Source organism: Pholcus phalangioides, unplaced genomic scaffold (genome assembly GCF_987345545.1).
Source record: "Pholcus phalangioides strain wild (caught in Gottingen) unplaced genomic scaffold, Ppha-v1.0 ptg000008l_1, whole genome shotgun sequence".
NCBI classification, from domain to species: Eukaryota; Metazoa; Arthropoda; class Arachnida; order Araneae; family Pholcidae; genus Pholcus; species Pholcus phalangioides.
Genome location: NW_028301601.1, coordinates 20,892,382 through 20,915,235, shown reverse-complemented (window position 1 = coordinate 20,915,235; position 22,854 = coordinate 20,892,382). Strand labels below are relative to the sequence as shown.

The window sequence follows — 22,854 nt, the reverse complement described above, 5'->3', positions numbered from 1 at the left end:
ACAAATTTGGAATATTTCTTGAACTGAAGGACAAAATTAGACTTACACACACACCAAAAAAAATAAAATAAGAAAATACTGGCAAAGATCTCGTCGTCCTTTGGACAAAGTTGCGCTCAATCGACTGGAAGAGGGAAATAGGAAAGAAATCAAAGAATTCATCAACGAGCGGTTCACGACTTTCGTTGAAGAGGCCTCAGCGAGTGAAGGCTCCCTATGGAAAGTTTGGAAGATCTGCAGAAAGAAAAACAAGGAAATTACCAAAATTCAAAACGAACGAGGTGAATTGGAAACATTGCGGAAACTTATGAGGGTCAATTCAGACCTAACACGAATCAACCGATTGGCACTCAGCGGAAACACCGGAATATAATTGAAGAATTTCTCAACAGACCACCTCATCGGGGTCTTAGTGGGTTTCAAGATTCAGAGCTAACAACTTTGAAGGACGTTAGATAACTTATTAGCAAGCTCTCGATCAAGAGAGCCTCTGGCTGGCATGGATGAAACCTCCAATATTGCTTTAAAAATTCTGCCCATACCTGTCTTATGTTCTAAAATGTTCTCTCACGAAATCCTCGTAATGTCTCTCACCGAAAATTTTAATAGCTTGTTAAAAACTTGTCACTTCCCGAAAATATGGAAACTTTCAGTAATCAAACCTATTCACAAATCTGATTCTAACCCTCTCATAGCCAAAAATTTTCGACCGATAAGTCTCTTGAGCAATCTATCAAAGCTCTTTGAACGTATTATTTTTACACGTTTCAGTAACTATCTCGACTCCTCTGATTCCTTCGTCCTGAGCAGCATGGATTCAGAAGAAACCACTCCTGTGTCACACAACTGCATCGAGTCGTAGAATTCGCAATACAACCCTTCAACCGCGAGGAGTTCACCTGCGCAATGTGCTTGGACATTAGCAAGGCGTTTGACAAAACCAATCACGTAACTCTATTGGCCAAGTTTGTTGATTACGGTTTTTCCGACTACTTCGTGTTGTTCTTCAACAGCTATCTTGAAGACAGGCATTTTCTGGTAAAAAATAGAAATGCTTGTTCTTCTATTCGTCCAATAAGAGCCTCGGTTCCCCAAGGATCAGTTCTTGGGCCTCAGCTCTTCTCCATCTACATCAATGACTTTCCTGCTTCCCCAAATGGGCATACTGGGACTCTTTGCGGATGATGAAATTATTATCACCAATAACAGAAAATCTGATAAATGCAGAGAAAATCTTGAGGAGGCTCTGGAGGAGGTTGAAGACTGGTGTGAGGATAATGCTGTCGAGCTTAATCATGCCAAGTGTCAGTTCATCTGGCTAACAAGAAGAACCAAATTCACTGGAGAACCAATCTACCTGAGCAGAGAAGCCATAAGTCCTGCGAAGGAAGTGAGATATTTGGGGTGTAGCATGGCTAAACCAATCATTATCCTTCGTTCCTCAAATATATCACGTACGGACCAAGACTACACAAATTGTGTTTCGTATTCTACTGGTGCTGCTATCTGGCTTCCATATTTCGATGTGAAAATGGAAAATTCCTGAATTTTAATATCATGTTAGTGTTGTGTTGAAGGTCTGCGGAGAGGTTTTTTTTTAAATCGGAGACCATCCTCCATCCACGCCTTAAAGTTAGAAATCCACATAAAACCTACTTCAGCCGACCACCAATGTGCAACCACGGCGCTCGAACCTGAATCCCCACAATAAATGAGAGTCCAGCGTGTATCCCACACGACCACACAACTGCTAAATACACAAAAAAAACTATAAAAAATATAAGAGCTACTACTTTATTGCACACAAATTCCGGTCATATCGTCATACAGCAATTTACTACCAATAAAGTGAACTCAGAAATAAAAGCGTCATCTATCGGTGGTCACCTCAGATAAGTCGGAAAATTAATTATTATCTATACTCTTTTCCCTTAGATCGAACCTGCGGACCCGAAGGAAAACCTTGAACACTTTGAAGGGTTAGGTGTAGTAAAGTAATTGTAAGTAATGTTATTATTTCGCTATCAATACTAATAGCTTTACTCAAATATAGCGGATGAGTCAGCTTGGAGTTATAAAGGGAAGCGGACTCTTCGTCCTCCATCTTTGAAGGAGGGGGGAGGGACAGAATAAGGAACTGCGATGAGATATAGCGATGACAAACTTGCGCTCCAAGATGGCGGATCAGTCAGTCAAGTCTACAAGAGGCTTTACAGAAGACTAGAAGAGGAAGGGGAGGCATAATAGAATCACGAAATATAGATCAATTCAAAAATCTGGATATTTTGCCACCAAAGCGTTTTGTAAGGAAACGCATATACTAAACATGGATCGATATGATGGATTCAGACACTTTCATGGTTCGACAGTTTTATGAAGATTTTAGAAACTGAATGAATAAAACGCCGCGTTTTCTTCCACATGGGGGAGAAATATCTCTCTGAAGAGACACGAAAAGCGTCTGCTGTAGACCGCGATTTGTTTTAGTTTCGTATTTCGATATTCCGCACGTCCCTGATTTTGGGTTCGAGTGTCACGGAAGTCAAGTCAAAAGATTCGTGATTTTCGTATTTCCCCCGCACAATACGGAGTGGGAGAGAAGTCGGTTTTCGACTCGAATACTTCTTGCAAAACGGAATTCGAATGAATGAAATTCCGAAGTACCGGTTTGTTCGAGCGCGTCCATTAATTTCATATGCAACTTGCTCGTGAGCCAAGGATCATCGCGATGTGAGGAGGGAAGGCGTTGGGGAGGGGGGGGGGGTGCCCTCATTCCGTATGCAAAAATATGCTCCGTAAAGGCAAAACTCATTTGCGAGAAATGCGATTAAGTTCGCATTTCAAATTAGATTAAAATAGGAAGATTTTTCAATTTTCAAGTTTTATAAGGACGTGTTTGAAATTAAAGGACGGTGCTATTGAGCCTGTCGGCACATGTCTCGTATATCTCCGGGTATAAACCAAACACAGCACCTATTAGCTTAGTTTAGGATTATTACGAAACTAATATGTCATCAAAAAGACTGTTTTTCATGTAATTTCGCGAATCTCGATGGTTTCGTTTTTCTGCGTATTTTATTCTAAATCTTGCCTTTTTTTCCCTCCAGTCAAATCTAAATGCTTTTGATGCATATCTGTTTCGCAAGAAAAGTTATTCTGCCGGAAAATAATTTAAAATGTTGTAATTTAAATTGTTGTAAATAATTTGATTCTTTTTCGATGGCGCAAAAGAAAACTATGACTTCAAGAAAAAGTATTTCAAGGAGAATGTGTCATGCATATTTTTCGCATAGAAATTATTAGTTATACAAATACAACGCCACAACAGGCAGATTGCCCAATGAGATGGCTGACTTAAGAACATCATGGATCCCCGAGCCCTACCTACTACTGCTACACCACACATGCACCCAGCCCACCCCCACCCGGAACCCAACGAATCGGTACATGCGGAATGTGCGTGTACGTGTAGTGAAACCTGACGTGAAGTTTTTTGTTTCTCTGTAATGCTTGTTATGTGTAGTGCTGCCATCAGTTTTTCTAACTATGAGTGAAGTGTTATGATTGAATGATTTATCGTTGTAGGACTGCTGCTCTCTGTGGCGAGACTTTTTAACGGGGAGATCGGCTCGCATTCGCGCCTTGAAGTTGGGAACCAAAGAAAGCCAACTTCAGCTGACCACCACTGCGGGATTCGAACCCGGATCCTCGCATCGCGAGTCCGTTACTATAACCACTCGACCACCACAGCGGTTATACAAGTATATGTTAAGAAATAGCGTGCATTTGTCTGAATGAATGAACACCTGGGCGGATGAGTCCTCTGTCTGCCGCCGGACTTATTCCGTTACCGATATTTCTTCTATCCCAGCTTCGTGGGGGTAATATCTCTTAATCCTGAGGATCATATCCGTTATCGTTGCTAGTTGGTGTGAAGTACCGAGCACTGAGCTCTCGTCATCTTCGTCTTGATTTCTCTACTTAGGTAGAGATATTGATTAGTCAATGGCAAAAATGTACTCAGATCATAGCACGTCACTTGGGGTGTGTTGGTCAACTATGATGATTAAAAACAATTACTGGTATGACATTATCAATATAAACAATAAAATTTGGGTTATCATGGCACAATTCGATCGAGAATCGGTATTTAAATGATGTTTATGAGCTTTTTTGCCACTGTGCGATCGAGTGGGCATCCTGTTGGACCGTCATCATGAGGGTCGAGATTCGAACACACATTGCGGCACAGCGGTTGTCGGCTGAAGTTCTTCTGTGGTTTTCCAACTTCGAGGTTGCTACTCTGTCTTGGCAATGTGCATCCAACGATACCATTATTACTTTTGGCTTGCGTTGGATGTTTCCCGAGTTATGAGTGTTTAAAGAATTTCGTCATGGAACTTTTTGTGAATGCTCCCAATATCGTCAGATGCTTTGAAAGACGTATATGTTCGTCAAAAATTGTATAAGCGACGGTATCCGTCATTATTAATAACGGAATCTGAGACAGGAATTTCCCATCATGTCTGCGGATGTGGAAGAAGAACACTAGAATTTTTAGACAATCTTCAAAAATACATCACCTGTTCATCATTTAGAAACCATTGAAGATCTGGAGCCGATTTCAACTTCGAAGAGCAGTTGACATTGAGAACGTCACCGACACCATACCGCCGATTTATACCGGTGATGACAGGACCTTCGTTACTGTAAACTGAAAATATAATAAAATTCTAAAAATTGAACACATCAACCCCATCCCATTAAAATTCATTTCAACCCGGCAGTGTGTGCATTAGAACTAACAGACCTGAATTCCTTTTCAATTGGACTCGTCGTCTCAACCCATGCTCTTGAAATTCTTCATTCCTTCCAGTAGCTAATTTTAAAGTCAGTTTCCCCATATTGTTGTGAAAATACACGTATCATTTTGATATTAAATCATTCATTTTATTTTATTTTTAGTTGTAGGTAGGGTTACCTAAGACATACTTTTCAATACGTTACACGGAATATTTTCTCAGAATCAATCACTGTTCTTATGATGGCGGAATATGGCGAGTAAAGCCCATTTGTGTGCCAAAAATGGTGCAGACGAAAAGTTCTCAACGAAAATGACAAAATAAGTGATGAATTATGTCTGAGTGACCATGACACTGATTCGCAGTTTAGAATATTCCAGAGGGAGATTAATGCAATTTAAATGAAGAGACTCTGGATAAGTTGAAATAGATGGCGCAAGACGGCTTTTCTTCCTCGGCTCAATGCATCAAGGAAATAGACCTCCATCTGGATATTATGCCGAGGATGTTTTGAACTCAGAAAGAAAATCATCTCTGGTTTTTTGCCGAGAATCGGAACCAGGTCGTCTTGCTAGTGCACTTGCCTGACTTGCAACAGAAATTGAGTTCGATTTCCGGTGGACACCAGATGTTTTTTTTTTTTCTTTCCGAGTTCACTTGGGCATATAGTATTCACAAGAAGATCTAACCCTTTCAAATAGATGACTTTACACTTTAAAATAGATGCATACATTCTTTAAAACTATCACTGAAATGAACACTTCAATGTTGGTCCACTATTCGCACGTTTCAATTTGAATCTCAACGCGCACACTGCCGGTTTATTTTCGGGAAAGTTATCACTTCGAATTCATAACAATTCAAATTCAAAATAAATGTCATAAGAAAGTTTTTATAATAATCATCCTTTTAAAATCTGTTTGTTTAATTGAATGAATAAATCTTCATCGCTTTAAGATAGTTAGATTTCCGTTTAACACTGAAAGTTATCGCTTTTCTAAGCACTGGTATTCCTCTTTGACGTTACATTAGAGATAGGGCGTCCCGATTGGTTGGGAAACGTGTCGCGGGCTACTTAAGCGGTCTGAAACAGCGCCGAAGATAAGTTGAGTCATCGGCAAGTGTGCCACGAATCACTTATGTGATCTGGAAGGTGCCGCGGGTAAATTGAGTTGTGTCGAACTGCACCGCAGGCTGTTTGTGTCATCTAGAACTGTGTCTCGGAAGTGCTGCGGCAGATTGCTGTTTTAGGTGCCAAAAGAGGCGCGAAAGTTCTCGAAGCCAACGAAACTGTAACTAATGAAGTATTTTTCAGTGACCAATTACACTGATTAGCAATTTAGAATATGACAGAGCAGCTGAGAAGGAAATCAAACGCAATTTAAATGAGGAAAACTCATAAGTTCAAATGATTGATTTTTGAGTTTGGAAAAAGAAAACGTAACTTGTATCCTATTTTCCATAATATCATTAAAATTAACATTGGAGTGTGATAGAGCCCATTTGCGTCTTCCAATTTTAATTTTATCGCACATACTGCCTGTTTAATTTCAAGAGAAATATCGCTTTGGATTCATTTTAGATATAATTCAAACTTTAATTCAATTTTATATGTATAAGGTAAGCAATGTAAGTATTTATAAAAATCTTTCGTTTTCAATCTGTGCTTGCTAAACTGAATAATCCTTATGTCTTTGGAGATAATTCAATTTCCGTTTCACACTGAAAAATATCACTTTTCTAACGCTGCTCTACTCCTCTTTGATATTACATTATCCTTAGAGAGAGTGCTTCCGCGATAGGCCATTTTAGGTGTCAAAAATGGCGCAGAAATCCTCGACGGAAACGAAGAAGTAACTGATAAAGTATTTTTCAGTGACGATGACACTGATTCGCAGTTTAGAATGTGACAGAGTATCTGAAGAGGGAGTAAAACTCAACTTAAATGGAAATTCATAAATCTAAATAGTTGCTTTTTGAATTTCAAGAAAATAAATAAATAACGTAAATATATAAACAAATTTACAGCCACCTATCGGCTGTTTTTAGTTATTATTTTCGTGTCTTACAAAAATTTCCCTGGCTTAACGATGCTAACCCTGCAAACGGTTTTTTGTTTCGGTTATTTTTTTCGTTTTTATGAATTTTCAAATTTTCTACGGACTTTTTGGTCGCCCTGCATATATACCTGTGTGTCCTGTTATGTGCTCTGTATATCCATTATGTATCTCGTTTCCTATTTCTATTAATATCATGAAAATCAACATTGAAATATGACAGACCCCATTCGCGTCTTTCAATTTGAATTTCAACGCAAACACTGCTGGCTTAATTCCAAGAAAAATATCACTTCGAATTCATTAGAGAGAAGAGAGAGAATTAAAATTTCAATTACAAATTTTCAGAAGAAAGTGTTTATAAAAATCATTCGTTTTGAATCTGTGTTTGCTCAACTCTCAATGAATCCTCATCCCTATATAGAGATAAGTTCGATTTCCGTTTCACACTGAAAAATATCGTTTTCCTAAGCGTTGGTATTCCTCTTTGATGTTACATTATCTTTAGAGAGAGATGAGGATCAATTTCCTCCTCTTCAAATATTTCCTTATTCATATGAACGCAATTTCCTTAAATATTTTCTTACCGTAAAAAAAAGAATAATAAGAAAGAGGAACTAATCAGTTTTCCCCCCGTCTTTGCAAAATCTCGAAGGATGGAATCGATGTGGAGAGTAGGAGGATCCTCCCACGGTATATTCCACCGTTTTATTGGGTTTACTCACATTGATTTATCAGCGGATGGCTTGTCCCAGACGAAGACTTCTCTGGAACTTTATCGCTGAAGATTACCTCTTCGCTCGACATCGAGTAAGACTGAGACACTGAAGCAGTGCAGCGAAGATTGATGGTGCTGCCTCCGCCCATGTGTTGCGGTCCGACGGTGAACTTGAGCCGCTTCGATGATCTCCAGAGCCCGTTTTCTTCGCTGAACATCATCAGCTCGGTCTGGTATTCGGGTGGTGCCTTTATAGAGAGAAAGAGAGTGAAACGAAAACAAAAGTGAATTTTCACGCTGACGGATTTAAATTTAAATAAATCCACAGAGTGGGGGGTGGATGGGTGATATTTCAAGTTCAATGCATCTGAAATCGATGAGAGCTGTATCTGAGCTTTATCGAATGTCGGTGTTGTTTGGTTTTAGTATTTTTACGCATTCAGGATGATACGCGTCTTCGATTTGTGCCTCTTCCATCCGTGTGCAAAAATCGAATTACGCGGTAAAATCCCGATATTTACCAAACGGTGAAATTCCGGAATGACTTTCGATGTCAGACATTTATCTTCTGTGTCTGACGGATCAAATAATTCAGTGAAAATCAGAATAAACCACTAGAGAATAAAAGTGAATCAACAAATACCACAAACGTATCAAATCTCTTTATATTTGCGGTGCACTTGGCAATGTGATTGAAATACGGAATATTTCGGGTGCTTTCGAATGTCGTTCGAGATCATTCTTACGGAAGAGAATCTTGATATTCAAAGTTTTCCCACCTAATCAGACGTCCATTACAGCTTCTAGAAATGATCATCAGATTCCAAGAAAAGAGGCCTCCTAGATAATAATGCCGAGACAAAATTCAGAACAAAATGTTTCTGGTCTTCACCAGGTATCGAAGGAAGGTTGTCTTTTATTCCGGTCAAGCGCAATGATCACTATATCACAGAGAGTCACAAATTTATTTTCTCCTAAGAAGTACGTTCGTCAGTCTAGTGTAACTATAATCAACATTCAGGCTTGTGAAGGCCACTTCATTGGTTTGAAAACGTGTTGAGGGTCACTTAAGTGGCCTTACGACAGTACAGCACCGACGATTCAGTGCAGACAATTGAGCGTGAGACAATTTAGAGCCGACGATTCAGAGCAAATTCTTTTTTCAGTTCCCACAGCTTTTCTACGACTAACACATGCTACTTGGTGCATGCGCACCACCGACATTAACTTCTCCTCTTTCTGCAGAAGAACCATTATGAATTTCCAGATATTAAGATGATGGACTTCAATAGTGCTACTGAATGATTTATGCCAGCCCTCAATATTATCATTGGCTTTTGCTAAGGCTGCACACACAGTGTGTCGACCAAGAGGTAGACGAAGTGTGTAATAGAGATGAATGACGAAAACAGTTGTATTGTTTTGTTCTACACAGAACGTACCCGAAAATTAAGGCCAAGAAGAAAGATAGGCCACTCTAGGAGAGAAAGGTGCGCGACTTGTATAAACATGTTTGCTTTTACCTCGATCTGCCCTGATTGGTCCATTTTCACCCTTTTTAAATAGAAAAAAAGCGATTTTTAGAGGAATCATCATCACACCTTTACAATTGAGAACCCCTCCGTTCATTCTTTCTGTCTTCATCCTCTTTTACTATATGTGTGCATCTCCCCCTCCACCCCATGCGACTTTCTCTCTTCCTCTAGTCTCGATTCTTGTAACTCGTAACTCTTCGTTCCACTATTAGCGCAGCCTAAGCCGTCAATAGCAGCATCGAACTGATCCCATAGTTTTATAGTAAGTTTTTTATTCCTCCTACGACTTATTCGTGCTGTACAACAGGTTTCTACGAAATAATTTCCGAAAAGCATGTGCAAATCTTGTTCATTGTCTCGTCAGCGCGTGTTATCTAGTAAATCTTCAAACTTTTCAACCGCGTCTCTATCTGGTACGAATGCTAATGCAGTTAATTTTCTATTATTCAATGCAAATTCACTGTTGTCAAGAATATTCAACTCGAAATCCATTTGTCTGCATTCAAATACAAATACAACGCCACAACAGGTAAAATGCGCAACGAGGTGGCTGAGAAATACTGTGCTAAATGGAATAGGATACATACTCTTTGTTTGTATTGTGAAAACGCTTGCTTCATAGCAGATAGAGATCAAAATGCTAAGGGGTCGAGTCCTGATTTCAGTTCCTTTAAAAATTGGTACATTTCAGTGTAGGAATTTGTTGTCATATTTGCAAACAGTAGTGGAAAACCAGAGAATAACTGACTGAACATGTGATAGCACTGAACTGTTTATGCTGAAACGACGGTGCTGAATTTCCTCGCGCTGAATTGTTGCGGTGTTAAATTGCCTCACGCTGAATTGTCTGCGCTGAATCGTCGGTGCTTAATTGTCGAAAGTGATTTGGAACGGTACCGCAGGTCATTCATGTTTTACGGACCAGCATCGTAGTCCATTTAAGCCAGTATTTCTCAACTGCCGGAGTGCAACTTTTCACGTGAAAGATTCAACATTTCATTTTTACTCATTTATTTCATATTAGTCGCATGTATGACCGGGCGTTCTACTCACGAAAAGGCAATGTACCGGGCCGCGGGCTCCCAAAAGATGAGAACCACTGATTTAAGGGATCTGTAACGCATATACGCACACACGCACGCAGGCCGTTTAAGTGATATGTAACAGCGATACATATCACTCGAGCGATCTGAGAACAGCAACGCAGATCAGTTAAGTGATCGGCTAACGAGCCGCGAATCACTTAAGCGACCTGGAAATCTGCCGCTGGTTACTTAAATTATTTTTTAATATGCCGCGGGAAACATTGAGAGACATGAAAACGTTGAGTCATCTAGAGCTGTGTCTGGGGTTACTCAAGTGATAAGTACGCTGTGGGTCACTAATGAATCTGGTAAGGGTGCCGTTTTATTTTCATTTTTTCAAAATCAGGCATAAGATCACGTGCCACATCAGATGAGTCCGAGGGCCACGTTTTATGGCCTGAGTATGCACGTCTTATAGTACACGCTTGCTTTTGTGACAGTCGATTTCGGACGTTGTTTTGAAATTTCAGCTATCAACTCAAGACAACGCATAGCCCGAGGATGTAGACATAACATATAATCCCGGGTGGGGTAAGTAACTCATACCTTAACATACACAGTAGCGTGATGAGCTGAAGAAGAGACTACAGCATTCCCTATTTTCAACAAATATCTCATAGGTGGCGACACCATCTTTACACCTTATTGTGCGTATTGTATAGCTTGGAAAAGATGTCTCTGTCTTATAGTCCGTGCTCTTGCACAGATTATAATAGGGCCTGGGTTCATTCCTGGTGAAGACCACCAGAAATTGAAGTTCGTCTCGACATTAACATCGACAGAAAGTGGTGAGGTGAGGAAAAACATCTTCCTGATTATTAGAGTGTTATCGGAATCATTTTGATCAATCAGACTATTTCCGAAATCTGATAAAAAGTTGAAAAAAGACACGTCTTATAATTTGAACCCTTACAACGGCAATGACGTGATATTCCGTCTAACTTCCTCGTCGTCGTGCTGAAGGCATTGGATCGGGTCCAACATGGTAAACACTTGAGGCGTTTACACGAGATTTGGATTGGGGGAAACATTCTGAATTGGATAGAATCGGGGTTACGAGATAGATCGCAACGAGTTATGGTGAACGAGGAATTCTCTAATTGAATAGGCGTCACAAGTGGGGTCCCTCAAGGACGTGTTCTTGGCCCCACACTTTTTTCACTTTTATTGCTAATCTCGATCAGGGTATATATGGGATTGTTAGCAAATTAACAGATGAATACAGGGGAGAATGGAAAAGATGTTTGACTGCCAAAACAACCTGAACGCTGTAGCTGGACTCGAGATTGCCAAAAAGAAATTGCATTAAGTACCCGAGATACTGCATGATTGTCAAAATAGAGAGGCTCAAGTTAGACGAGATATTTCGTCATTGTGGCTGTAATGCTTCAAGTCATAAGACGTGTTCTTTTTTTCAAATTTTTTCTTTCGATAACGATCATTCTGCGCCGAATGAGGAATGAATCCGATATAAGACTCTAAAATACCCTTCTTGAAAAAAGGGGTGACAGTTTGTATAAAATAAAGTGATTTCCACAAGGTTAAGTGATCTCCACTGTGACGGTTATAGTGCTGATCAGGACACCACGTAAAAGTTGTATAACGCGGTAATTGCGAGATTTCTTTCCCATAACATTTCACTGCTGATATTCAGGTAAGTGTTAATCATATTGATATTCAAAGTATATTATAAGTGACTTATAGGTCAATAATGACCTGCCGAACAATCTGTATCTGTCTCACATACAACATGATAACAATCGAGCGTAATGCATCAATTACTTTTACGAAGATAACCATTTAACGAATGCATTCTACGTCTTCTCTATCATTGAATCCTTGGCAACATATCAATTTTGTTATGTCGACGGGAAGGTCTTTTCCCTCAATGTTGGTTAATGCGTCCAAAATGATGAAATGAGAATTTCATAAGGGATTTATATCATTGAAAGAAATGAAAAAAATTATACAGTTCAGTTCGTTAATGGTTGCTCCAAAACCAGTCTGCTGCCAACATTGTAAACGAGTGTCAAAATATTTACCTGTCACTTGTGGAAACACACACAACCAGAATTCGAGTTGGAATACAGTAGTTGCACTGTGTTCATATGTGTTATCAATCAGGACCTAATGGGAGTCTCGGAAACGCGACATATCTGCAGTAAATGTTGATACTCGCTGAATTAACCGGGCTGAGTAATGAACACACACGTCTGGGGATATCAGTCTAAACCTCTCTCTCTCTCTCTGTACTGACGGTTATACGGGGTCAGATAATATTGTCCGAGTCTATCGCATTACAATATGATAATGATACATTTATTGCTTTATTCTCTGGTACATATCGTGTATCCTTAGTTGATTGGGATCGTGTCTTTGGAAAACGTCCGTCAATATAAACGATGGATCCCCGCTATGCGGTCGTGTGGACATCTTGCTGGACTCAAAGATCTAATTTCGATCCCCCGTTGGTGGCGCACTGGTGATCAGCTGAAGTTGGTTTTTCTTCGGTTTTTTTAACTGCAAGGCGTGGATGCGAGCCGGTCTCCTATTTAAAAAAAAGTCTCTCCACAGGCAGCAGACAAACCTACAACACGATACTTGCATTACAAAAATTCAAGCATTTAACGATATTTACATGAAATGGAAGACAGATGGCAGCACCAGCGGAACAAGTTCAGTTGAGAACATTAATACTTTAGAGCCACGCATTTACACATGCACACGCACACACTCTCTCACACACACACCATGCTCCTGCATGTACCAATTCATTAGAAAATTCACAAAGGAATATGTACCGGGAACATGTATAGTTAAGTCATAGTGGATGATGTATCAACAACACGTCTTTCACGGGTTTTCGGGGGGGGGGGAGATTGGTTCCCAAGAAAAAATGGGTCTTCCCAAGAAATTTCCAGCGATCAAGGTAATTTGCATAATCTATAAAAATTATATTATGACAAATAAATATTCATATATCATATTATAAATGGTCCGCTATTTTTCGTGAAATGCATTTTGAATCACTGCACAAACTTGCTGTATCATACTGTTTCTCACCAAGCGAAATTTATAACAATGTCATTCAACGTTCTTGTACTTGCGGGATGGCGAAATTTTGTGAACGATTTCATGGACTGGAGCGAATGAAAGAAAATAATTTGAGAACCGGAGAAAAAAAAATAGTAATAGCCGGGAAATCTATATACGGGGTGATTATAAAAAAAACTATCCCGACATATGGGCCCGGCACTAACTATCATACCATTCACAGAAACTGAATGGAATTTTGGCACAAGGTATTTTGATGTATGCGCTCAAGAATGATATGGAAAACAACAGTGGCACTCTAACAGTTACGGTTACAGTGAGAAAATTTCGAAAATATCAAATGGCAACACCAAGTTTTTTGTATTGGAATGCGATCTCCATACTGAAAAACACTAAATAGCGTTGGAATGGCACCCGTAGCACGAATATCCCCGGAGCTAGGCAAGGAAAAGGGACTTTGCCGTGCACCAGAGCATTAATGTTCGTTTCATTCATCCCACCGTTTCTTCGGCTGAGATCCCACACTGATTAGTCCTCCACAAGGTCATTTGTGAAACACAATAAAATGCTTTATTTTATGCTGCTTCTCTGTCCTTATTGGTTGTCCTTACTTTTAGCCTATCTACCGCAGGTGATTTTCATGCTACAGTTGCCGTTCGAACGCTATTTAGGGTTTTTCACAATGCAGATCACATTCCAATACAAAAAACTTGGTGTTGCCATTTGATATTTTCGAAATTTTCTCACTGTAACCGTAACTGTTAGAGTGACACTGTTGTTTCCCATATCATTCTTCAGCGCATACATCAAAATACCTTATGCCAAAATTTCATTCCGTTTCTTTGAATGGTATGATAGTTAGGGGCCCATATGTCGGGATAGTTTTTTTATAATCACCCTGTATATAAAATTGATTTTTTCTGTGTGTGTGAGTGTATGTTCTCTAGACAAATCTACAATTTTAGATCGATTGTCGCCAAATTTTGCATATATGCCAAATGGGACCCGACTTGAACGATAGGCTACTTTAAAATTTCGTCAGAGCAGCGCAAATGCCCCAAATGGGCAAAAAAACTGTCGGGCAACAATGGTTTTTGGGCCTCAACAATCACTTTCCGAACGTTTTCTTTGGTTACCGTGGTTCCCTAGCAATGCGTTTAAGACGTGTATATGGTGTATATGCCTTTACAGTGGTTTGTCATTTCTTCAACGCTGTCAGTATATGTATAATATTTATGCCTTTATAAGGGGAGGGGAATCGAAATACTTAGCGCTCTTAAAAAAGGAAATATATATTCATTTCTACCTTTCTTTAAATCTAGTTTTGTTTCTTTCATGAGTCACGCTGGAAGTCGCCATATTGGTTAACATAGACACGGTTTGCATGTCCCTCAAAGAAAGAGGGAGATATCGTATGATCCAAAAAGCCTCATTGAAGAAAACCCGGGCAGCGCCGGGTATTATAGCTAGTTTACTCTGACGTCATTCTTATTATGTTTAAAACTGCGATACTATTGCAATGTTTCAGAAACTTTTTGATGTCGCGGACCCCATAAGTGAAGGTCAATGCACCGTGAAATTCCTGTAGCGTCATAAAGTAAATTTCGACGTTCCATCCTCATACGATTGAACAAATTGAATAAATTGCAATTTACAATCATGCAATGATAGTAGACGAAAAAGATCCCGCGTACCCCTTACAACATGACCGATTTTAGTGGAAAAATTACCAATAAATGGCTCTGGTTCTATTTGATAGGTGGCAGCAGAAATCCTAGAACAACGTTTCTCTATATTAGCCCTTACAGCGGCAGTCCGAGATATCTCGTCAAACTTGATGCGCTTTATTTCGGCCTACCCAAATATTTTAAATCGCTTTTATTCCCATTGTGGCAGTTATAATGCAGATCAGGGAAATTTTAAAAACCGATTAAGCAGTTTAGAAACATTGCTATGCGCATTTCTCGCGAATACAAAAACATCGGAACGGGTAAGTGAATAGAAAATAAAATCTGAACTCATCCATCAATGTTCAAGGCAACATAATGTAACTTCAACGTTGTCAACGTGGATAACAATGATTTTTTTTTACGGGGCACCACCACCGAAAATGTATAAATTTTAATATAAAATGTCCCTAGTCTCTCGTAACGCTTCTAGAAGTGTCAAATCATGTATAAAGTGGCGAATTTTCGGACAAAGTATTGGGAAATTTGGAAAATAGTTTTACAGCGTTATCGATTTTTTATTGAGTATGACATCCTATGGGCACGAATAGCATGGAATTCCAATTGTTGGTGTTTGACCGTCGTCAATACTAACAACACGCGATCAATAACGATCTCGTCACGACGCACAAGACTGTTGTATTTCGTCCTCTGCTCTTTAGTCACCATGCAAGCGACATGTGTGGCATTTATAGGCATGTGCCAGATGCTGAGATTCAGCTATTGGGCAGCTAAAGATTTTGGATCGTAGATTTATAGACGGTACTCGTAAAATATATTCTACTCGAGCTGCAATTAAATTAAACGTCCTTTATTAAATTTACTGGATGCTTGATTATTTTCTGGGCACCTGCGTTTCAGGAACCCTACTTAACGCTGGACTGCGGCCTCTACAAAAGGGTTACTGGAAAAAAAAGAAGAAAAAAAAACAGGAACTAACCAAACGGTTGACAGTCTACATCACCTTCCTGAGCTAAAACCTGGAGAAAGCCAGGATAATGGTGAACCCGAAAGATGAAGAAGAAAGGTTGGAGACGGACACTCGAGTGGTCCCCCAGAGATTAACCAGACTAGTCTCCAACCCAGGTTTCAGGAAATTGATCCTATATGTAAAGTTTATGTTCTTTTCAATTCAGTCAAAGAAATCAATTCGATAAGTGAGAAGGGTCTCACTCTTGGATGATGGTAAGGAGCCCTGGATTACTCAGGAAGACACTAAGTAGGAAGTATTGTCTAAAGTGGGTCAGGCCATGTGTGGAATAAGGTAAAAAAACATTGGCGTAAGTCATAGAGCCTGGTCATGCTGTACATAGTACATGTGTTTTGCACTTTTCCAGGAACGCTACAAGGGGACTTGTAGTGCGTAGTCACTCAGAACCCGAACGTTATGTTGGTAATAATTGCATTTCGTAATTAAAATACCTGCGATCTAATCATGTTTTTAATTGTTTTTATTAGTATAAATCGATAGAAAATCGATACTAACCTCTCTTTCATTGATGTACCAAGTTATGTCCGCAGCTGGTTTTGAAGGCTCAGAAGAGCACGATACGTTGACTAGGTCTCCGATGCCATGTTTCAGCTCGTTTCCTCGGATGATCGGTCCTTCTTGAGGTAAAACTGTTGAAATAAAGAACAACAAAAACAAACACCAAGTATAAAACTAAAAAATAATAATAATGATAAAAATTAGAATAATTATAATTTTCAAAAATGTATACCAATGCACTTAAGCCTCTCTTTAGTGCGAAACACTAAATATAAACAAAACAAAATATATATTTCTAAATCCGCCCTCATAATCCTATTCAAACCACTGTTAGACGTAGATTTTGAATTTGTTTCAAATTTTTTAAAATTGAAAATTCGATTCTTAAACCAGAAAAGTTTTGCTTTTCTGCCTCCATGAAACACTGAATCTGTAGCAGGTGTTTCACGCAATTTACTATGGGGAGGGGAAAGTTTTAACAATTTTAACGACAGTGGGTTCGAGAAATGGTCACAGCGATGGATTCCGAAATTTTTTTTACAACAATAGATTCTAAAAATTTTCACAGCAATGGATTCCAACAGTGACTCTGCTAAATAAGGCTAAATATTGAGCGTTCGGAATCGGCAATATATTTTCATTTCATTCCGTGCACCGCCTCTATATTGCATAGGTCCCGGTCTTATTACCCTCGGGTGCAGACAAAAATTATCGAATATTTATGGTAACAATGCATTTTAATTAATACATGGCTCTTGATTATAGGAAAGAAATTTAAGCAAATTCCTTGATGAAATTATTTTTACTGCGAAATATCTCTCATAACCAGCTTGAATAGATACTCTATTTCCTTATTTATACAACACATTTTACTCCGTTATTTCTTGAATTTTGAGATTTTATTCCAAGATTCATACCTGGTCATTCTTGAGTTGACACTAAAATTTATCTCAGATTTTTAACAACAAATCAAGAATTATTTTGAATGAAAAATTTCGCGATTAAATTATAAAAAAAACCATTATTAACTAAGTAAAAATCTAAGATAAAGATTGCAAATTCAAGAAAGACCAGATAGAAATTCTCACTATATGGAATCTCAAGTTTCTAGAAACAGAGGAGTATGCAAACTAAAAGAAGTTATTTTAAGACTAATAAAAAAAAACTTTTCTGATATATGTGCGTGTGTGCATGAAATTAAGAAAATATTCTTATATACCCAAAGTAAAATTCTTATGAAATTGAAATTCATAAATCTAATTGTATGCTCTGTGAATATCTTGAAATTTTCCTTTATCATTTCCCCAAAAATATGCAGAAACTTGATATATTGTCTCAGATAGAGAATATAACTCACGCAAATTCACAAATTGTCGGCACATTTAACCTAAATGTATCTTGATGATAAAATTTTAATTTTAAACACGGAAAATATATATCTTTTCACATCTGAAATTTAGAATAACAAAATAAATAAATCGTCGAAGAGAACTAAATCTCCACTTTGAATAAATCTTCACAATTGAAATATCATATAAATTTTTTGAGAAAAAAATATTGGCGTAATAAATTGAATCCTCGACAGCTAAAACTGTAAACCCCCGTTCTCTCTATTAAACACGCAGCATCAATTAATACACATTCATTAAAGAAATATAAATTATTTTCCATACTTTTGGTATCGAAATCTGAGGTATCCAGATATTCCTTTGTGCTCAACTAAAATAATTTATCTCAACTAAGTTCCATTGAAATTAAAATTCATAAATTCATTTTTTTTAGTATGTTTTGAGATTACAATGTATACATTCAGCGCAAGAATGTGGAAAAACTTCATATATTGCTCATAAAACCGGAGATGAATTCTGACAAACTTATTGTCGATGTATTTGACCTAACGGTGCCTGAATGATAAAATATAAATTTCGAACAAATAAATTCTCACAAGTGATATTAACAATAGCGAAATAAATGAATCTCCATGTAAAAGTAAATCTCCACTTTGAATAAATCGCAATTAAAGCAATTTTTCAAACAAAAAATATTCGCGTTATGAATTGAATCCCCCCCCTAAAATTTTAAACCGACTCAACGTCAGTTTTCAATGTTAAAAATACAGTATTAATTAATTAATATATACATATTCAAGAAATACAGCTTAATTTCCATACGTTTTCGTATTAGCAGTATGAGGAATAATGATATTTCTTACATGTTTCTTAGTTATTTTCCACTATTGCATTTCAAACACGAATTAAGTATTTACATATATTTCGGATGTATTGAAATGATACTTATTTTGAGATATCGATATCTTACTTCCAATTTCAAAAACACACAGGTTAATAAATCACATCCTGTTGATACAGAGAGAACAAGATATATTTCTCCGAATAGGTAAATAGCCAAGTTTTACCGAAATTGAATGCAGCATTCTTGAAGGCGATCTATTGGAAATATCTTACATCTCGAAATTTTTCCAATATAATAATTCTCAAAAACTAATATGTATATATATATACATCAAATTTGTTTGTAGAAACTCCACCGACACAGAGCAAATATAATGCATATATTCGGGACTTATGAAATCCAATATTGAGTAGACATATTCGTGTGAATGCCTATGTGTGTGCGTGTTTCAATATTTTACGCAGTTTCGTGTACTTTCAAGGTATTTTCTACACGGTTTTATAGAGAGGGGGAAGCGAATTTTGTTGGATGAAGGGCTGGTGGGTGCGAGTGTCAATATTTTTATTGATTTATCACGTAAACTTTAATAAAGGTACAAAATTTCGTCAGAAGTTTCTCGTGGAAAATAATTTCGCTACGCCTCGGATTAGTGGAGTTCTCGGAAACGAAAATTCTAGGAAGATAAATTACTTTCTTGCCGAATATGAACATATATCACTGTGTTATTTTGTTTCTCCGCCTTCTCTCGGTCTTCTCCCTCCCCCCCCTTTAAGCCTGTACTATGGATGCTTGTATTTAACGAGCCATAAATTTTGCTCCGAAACTTCGAAAATTTGATGTAATATACAAGGAAATTAACTGTTGGACGTTACACAGGAAGTTTTGGTGACCATATATTTGATACTTATGAACATTTGAAGGGTCCTAATCTCGTGGTGGAAAATTCTGTGATGATGTCAGCTTCGGATATTACCTGGGAATCGACGGATTCAGTTAACAATGGAAAGAGGTTCGGGGTCAGGAAATCTGTTATAATAGCGTGTGGCCTGACCTGATGTTTTGTGAATAGTTTTTTTTTTCTTTTTTATGTTTAAAGATCAAATGATTGTCGGACTCATATGATGATATGTGAATGCATATCTACAGTGTGGTAATTACAATGTAAAATATAATACTTAAATCAAGTAATTATGTATTATAAATCCCAGGGAGACTAAATTGCTGCTCGCGAGTTGTTAATGGTTGCTCCCTGGGGTAAGATGTAAAGTTGATGATGGTTTTTTTTTGTTTTTGATAAAATAAATGCTCCCTTCGTGGAACCCCGTATGGCGAACTATGTTTGCCGGGCCGGGGGTTAGTATATCTTTATAAAAGCGTGTGGTATGATGGTAATTGGAGAAATGTCACTACTACTACTAAACCACACCCGCACCTCGTCCATATTACTCCGCGGAACTTCAAACGAATTGGTGCGTGTTGGAATGTGCGTGCACGTGTCGTGAATCTAACGTGGTGTTTACTATATGTATTGCGCTGTCATGTACCATTAGTTTTTCTAACTACGAGTGAAGTGTCATAATGGGATAACTGTATCGCTATAGACCTCTTGCTGTTTGTGGTGAGACTTTTAACGTTGAGATCGGCTCGCATTTGCGTCTCGAATTTGGGAACATTGAACTTTGAAGGACCGGGCACACCCCGCTTCCCATCTCAAGGAGATATCGAAGCGTTCCCGAAAGATGGGTGCATTCGGAATTTTATTAAATATGTATATGTATGTATATATATCTATATAAATTTGTATAACAGAATAACAAGTCCAATTACAGGAGTATAAATCAACGGAATAATTATGATAAGAATTTGAAAACCAGAAGAAATCAACTTCAGCGGACCAACACTGAGGCGACGGTGGGGTTACGACCAGGGTGATCTCGATACGAGTCTGTCACTATGATCGCTCGACCACCACAGCGGCTAGAAATGTAACTGTATGACACTATAACGCTAACTCAGGCAACTAGTAGCGTATTTGATGTCTAAAAATGATTTTTGTTTTTTTGAAAAATGAATTACTTCAGTTAATTCGAAGAAAAGTTCCTCGATAATCGTTCATTTTTTAAAATCGATTTTTCATTGGCCTGAAAACACTTCAAAATTGTTTTTACAGTGGACATCACTTGTGAGCCTTTATATTGTAAGCATACTTCCAGTTTAAACATAATTACTCGATCGGTAGTAAGTTGATGTATAATGATAGGACCAGATTGGGGTATGGAAAATAGTAATTGCTATACGCAGGGTGTCCCATAAATTCGTTAATAGATTATACATTTATAAAAATTGAGAAGGCATTGGTATATTTGAATGTGACACTTGTATAAGGATACTACTGCTACTTTACCATACAGTAATTCCGGCCATATCACAATACAGCAATTTACATCCGATTGAGTTGGGTCGGAAATGAAGGTGACATCTATCGGTGGCCGCCTCAGCTTGGATAGGATCGAACCTGCTGACCTGATTGCAATTTTCATGGTGGCTGACGAGCATCTTACCCCTGCATAAAACTTACCCGGGCGTAAAATAACTAAACACTTAAGATTACACAAGGCTTCCATTGTAATGTTGGTATTGGTGGGTAAAGCCGTTACGGTGAAGTTGTTTTACTTCAGCCACGAATCGCCGACTGAAGTCTTACAAATGTTTCGGACACAGAAGTGATTTGAAGAAATGTTCAGGTCCAGAATTATGTTATCCAATTTAGTACATTGCCCTCTATCGACGGAAATTCAAACCATTTTTCGTACTAATTCAAAAAAAATCCTCCGTCTGAGAATATATATATTTTTTCGCAATCCACATTTTTTGTTCTCTCTCTCTCTCTCTCAAATTCACCAATTTTTTGACTTTTTGAATGTTTTGGAATTGATCGGACGTCCTCCATTTTCAATTTTTTCAACACTCCCAAAAAGTTAGCAAGAGAGAACATCGACTTGATCAAAAATCAGCCGAACCACCTAAATTAATTTTCTGCCCCCTTTTGGAGTTGGAAGAGAGGTTGCCAAGTAGGTGTTCAACCACATCCGTCTTATGAGCATCATAGGTCCCCGCACAAAGTGATTTTTTCCCACCCCTAAATAGAAATATCACCCACCCCTAAATAGAAATATCACCCAATCAGTGTTTACATACTTAAAATTGCAACTAGATTTATTTATCATGACGGTCCCCGCGTGAAAATGGCGTGCAATAACAATTATCGCAATCATAACTGATGTACAATACAGGACTGGACTTTGGCAGGTATGCGGGTTCACCCATGACTCCAATATAGGATAGGAACTGATAGGGTTCCAGCCCTGGGACCTTGGATGAATCCATTATTATTTCTTTTCTACTCTTTATTTACTATAGCGGAAGGGCTAAAAAAAGTATTTTGGGTCTGCACAATCGCAGGAGTTGAGGTCCATGACCGGACACGGCCCCTTAATATTAGGGCCCTAAAAATAGGTAACCACACACCAGGGATTCTTAATTTAACCCCAAAATTAACAACATGATTAGTTTCGTGACCCATGGGATTGTTTGTTTTTCGAAATTGGTGAAACTATGGACGCAATAAGTGCATTTATAACATGACTGTAAGGGGATATGTACAGCTCATCTACGAAGCCCATGCAAATGAAGTTTGGGTCGGAAACCACAGCTCAAGAGCCCCTGGCTATAAGTGGATTTGTGCAATCCATTTCGGAACCCCCCGCAAAGTTTGTATCGTGACATACAGCGTAAGAATCCTTGGCTGTAAATAGATTTTTACGCCCATCTGGGCAGCCCCCGCGAACCAAGTTTAGGTCCTGACCTATAGCTCAAGTATCTCTGGCTCTAATTGTTTTTGTGTGACCCAACTCGGAAACCCTGGGAATCAAGTTTGGGTTGTGATATATTACAGCGCAAGAATCCCTGGCTCTAAATAGATTTGTAACCCATCTCGAAGCCTTGAGAATCAAGTTTGGGTCGTGACTCCATAGCCCGAGAATCCCTAGCTGTAAGTGGATTAGAACGACCCATCTGGGAATCTCCTGCGATCCAAGTTTGGGTCGCGACCGATAGGTTAGATACACCTGCCTTTCACGCGAACTAAATATCTCATCACAAGTCAAGACTGCCCAAGGAATTCAGTGGAATTCC

General features: G+C 38.4%; 1 protein-coding gene across 1 annotated transcript in view; it reads right to left on the bottom strand.

Annotated features, from left to right (window-relative positions):
- LOC149083973 (synaptogenesis protein syg-2-like) overlaps positions 1-22,854 on the bottom strand; it is a 158,873-nt gene that overhangs the window by 5,014 nt on the left and 131,005 nt on the right. The window contains exons 4-6 of the mRNA XM_089234341.1: positions 16,465-16,598; positions 7,585-7,825; positions 4,584-4,714 (exon numbers count right to left, since the gene is read on the bottom strand). Of these exons, the coding sequence (XP_089090467.1) occupies positions 4,584-4,714; positions 7,585-7,825; positions 16,465-16,598 (506 nt within the window). The remainder of the gene's footprint in view (positions 1-4,583; positions 4,715-7,584; positions 7,826-16,464; positions 16,599-22,854) is intronic.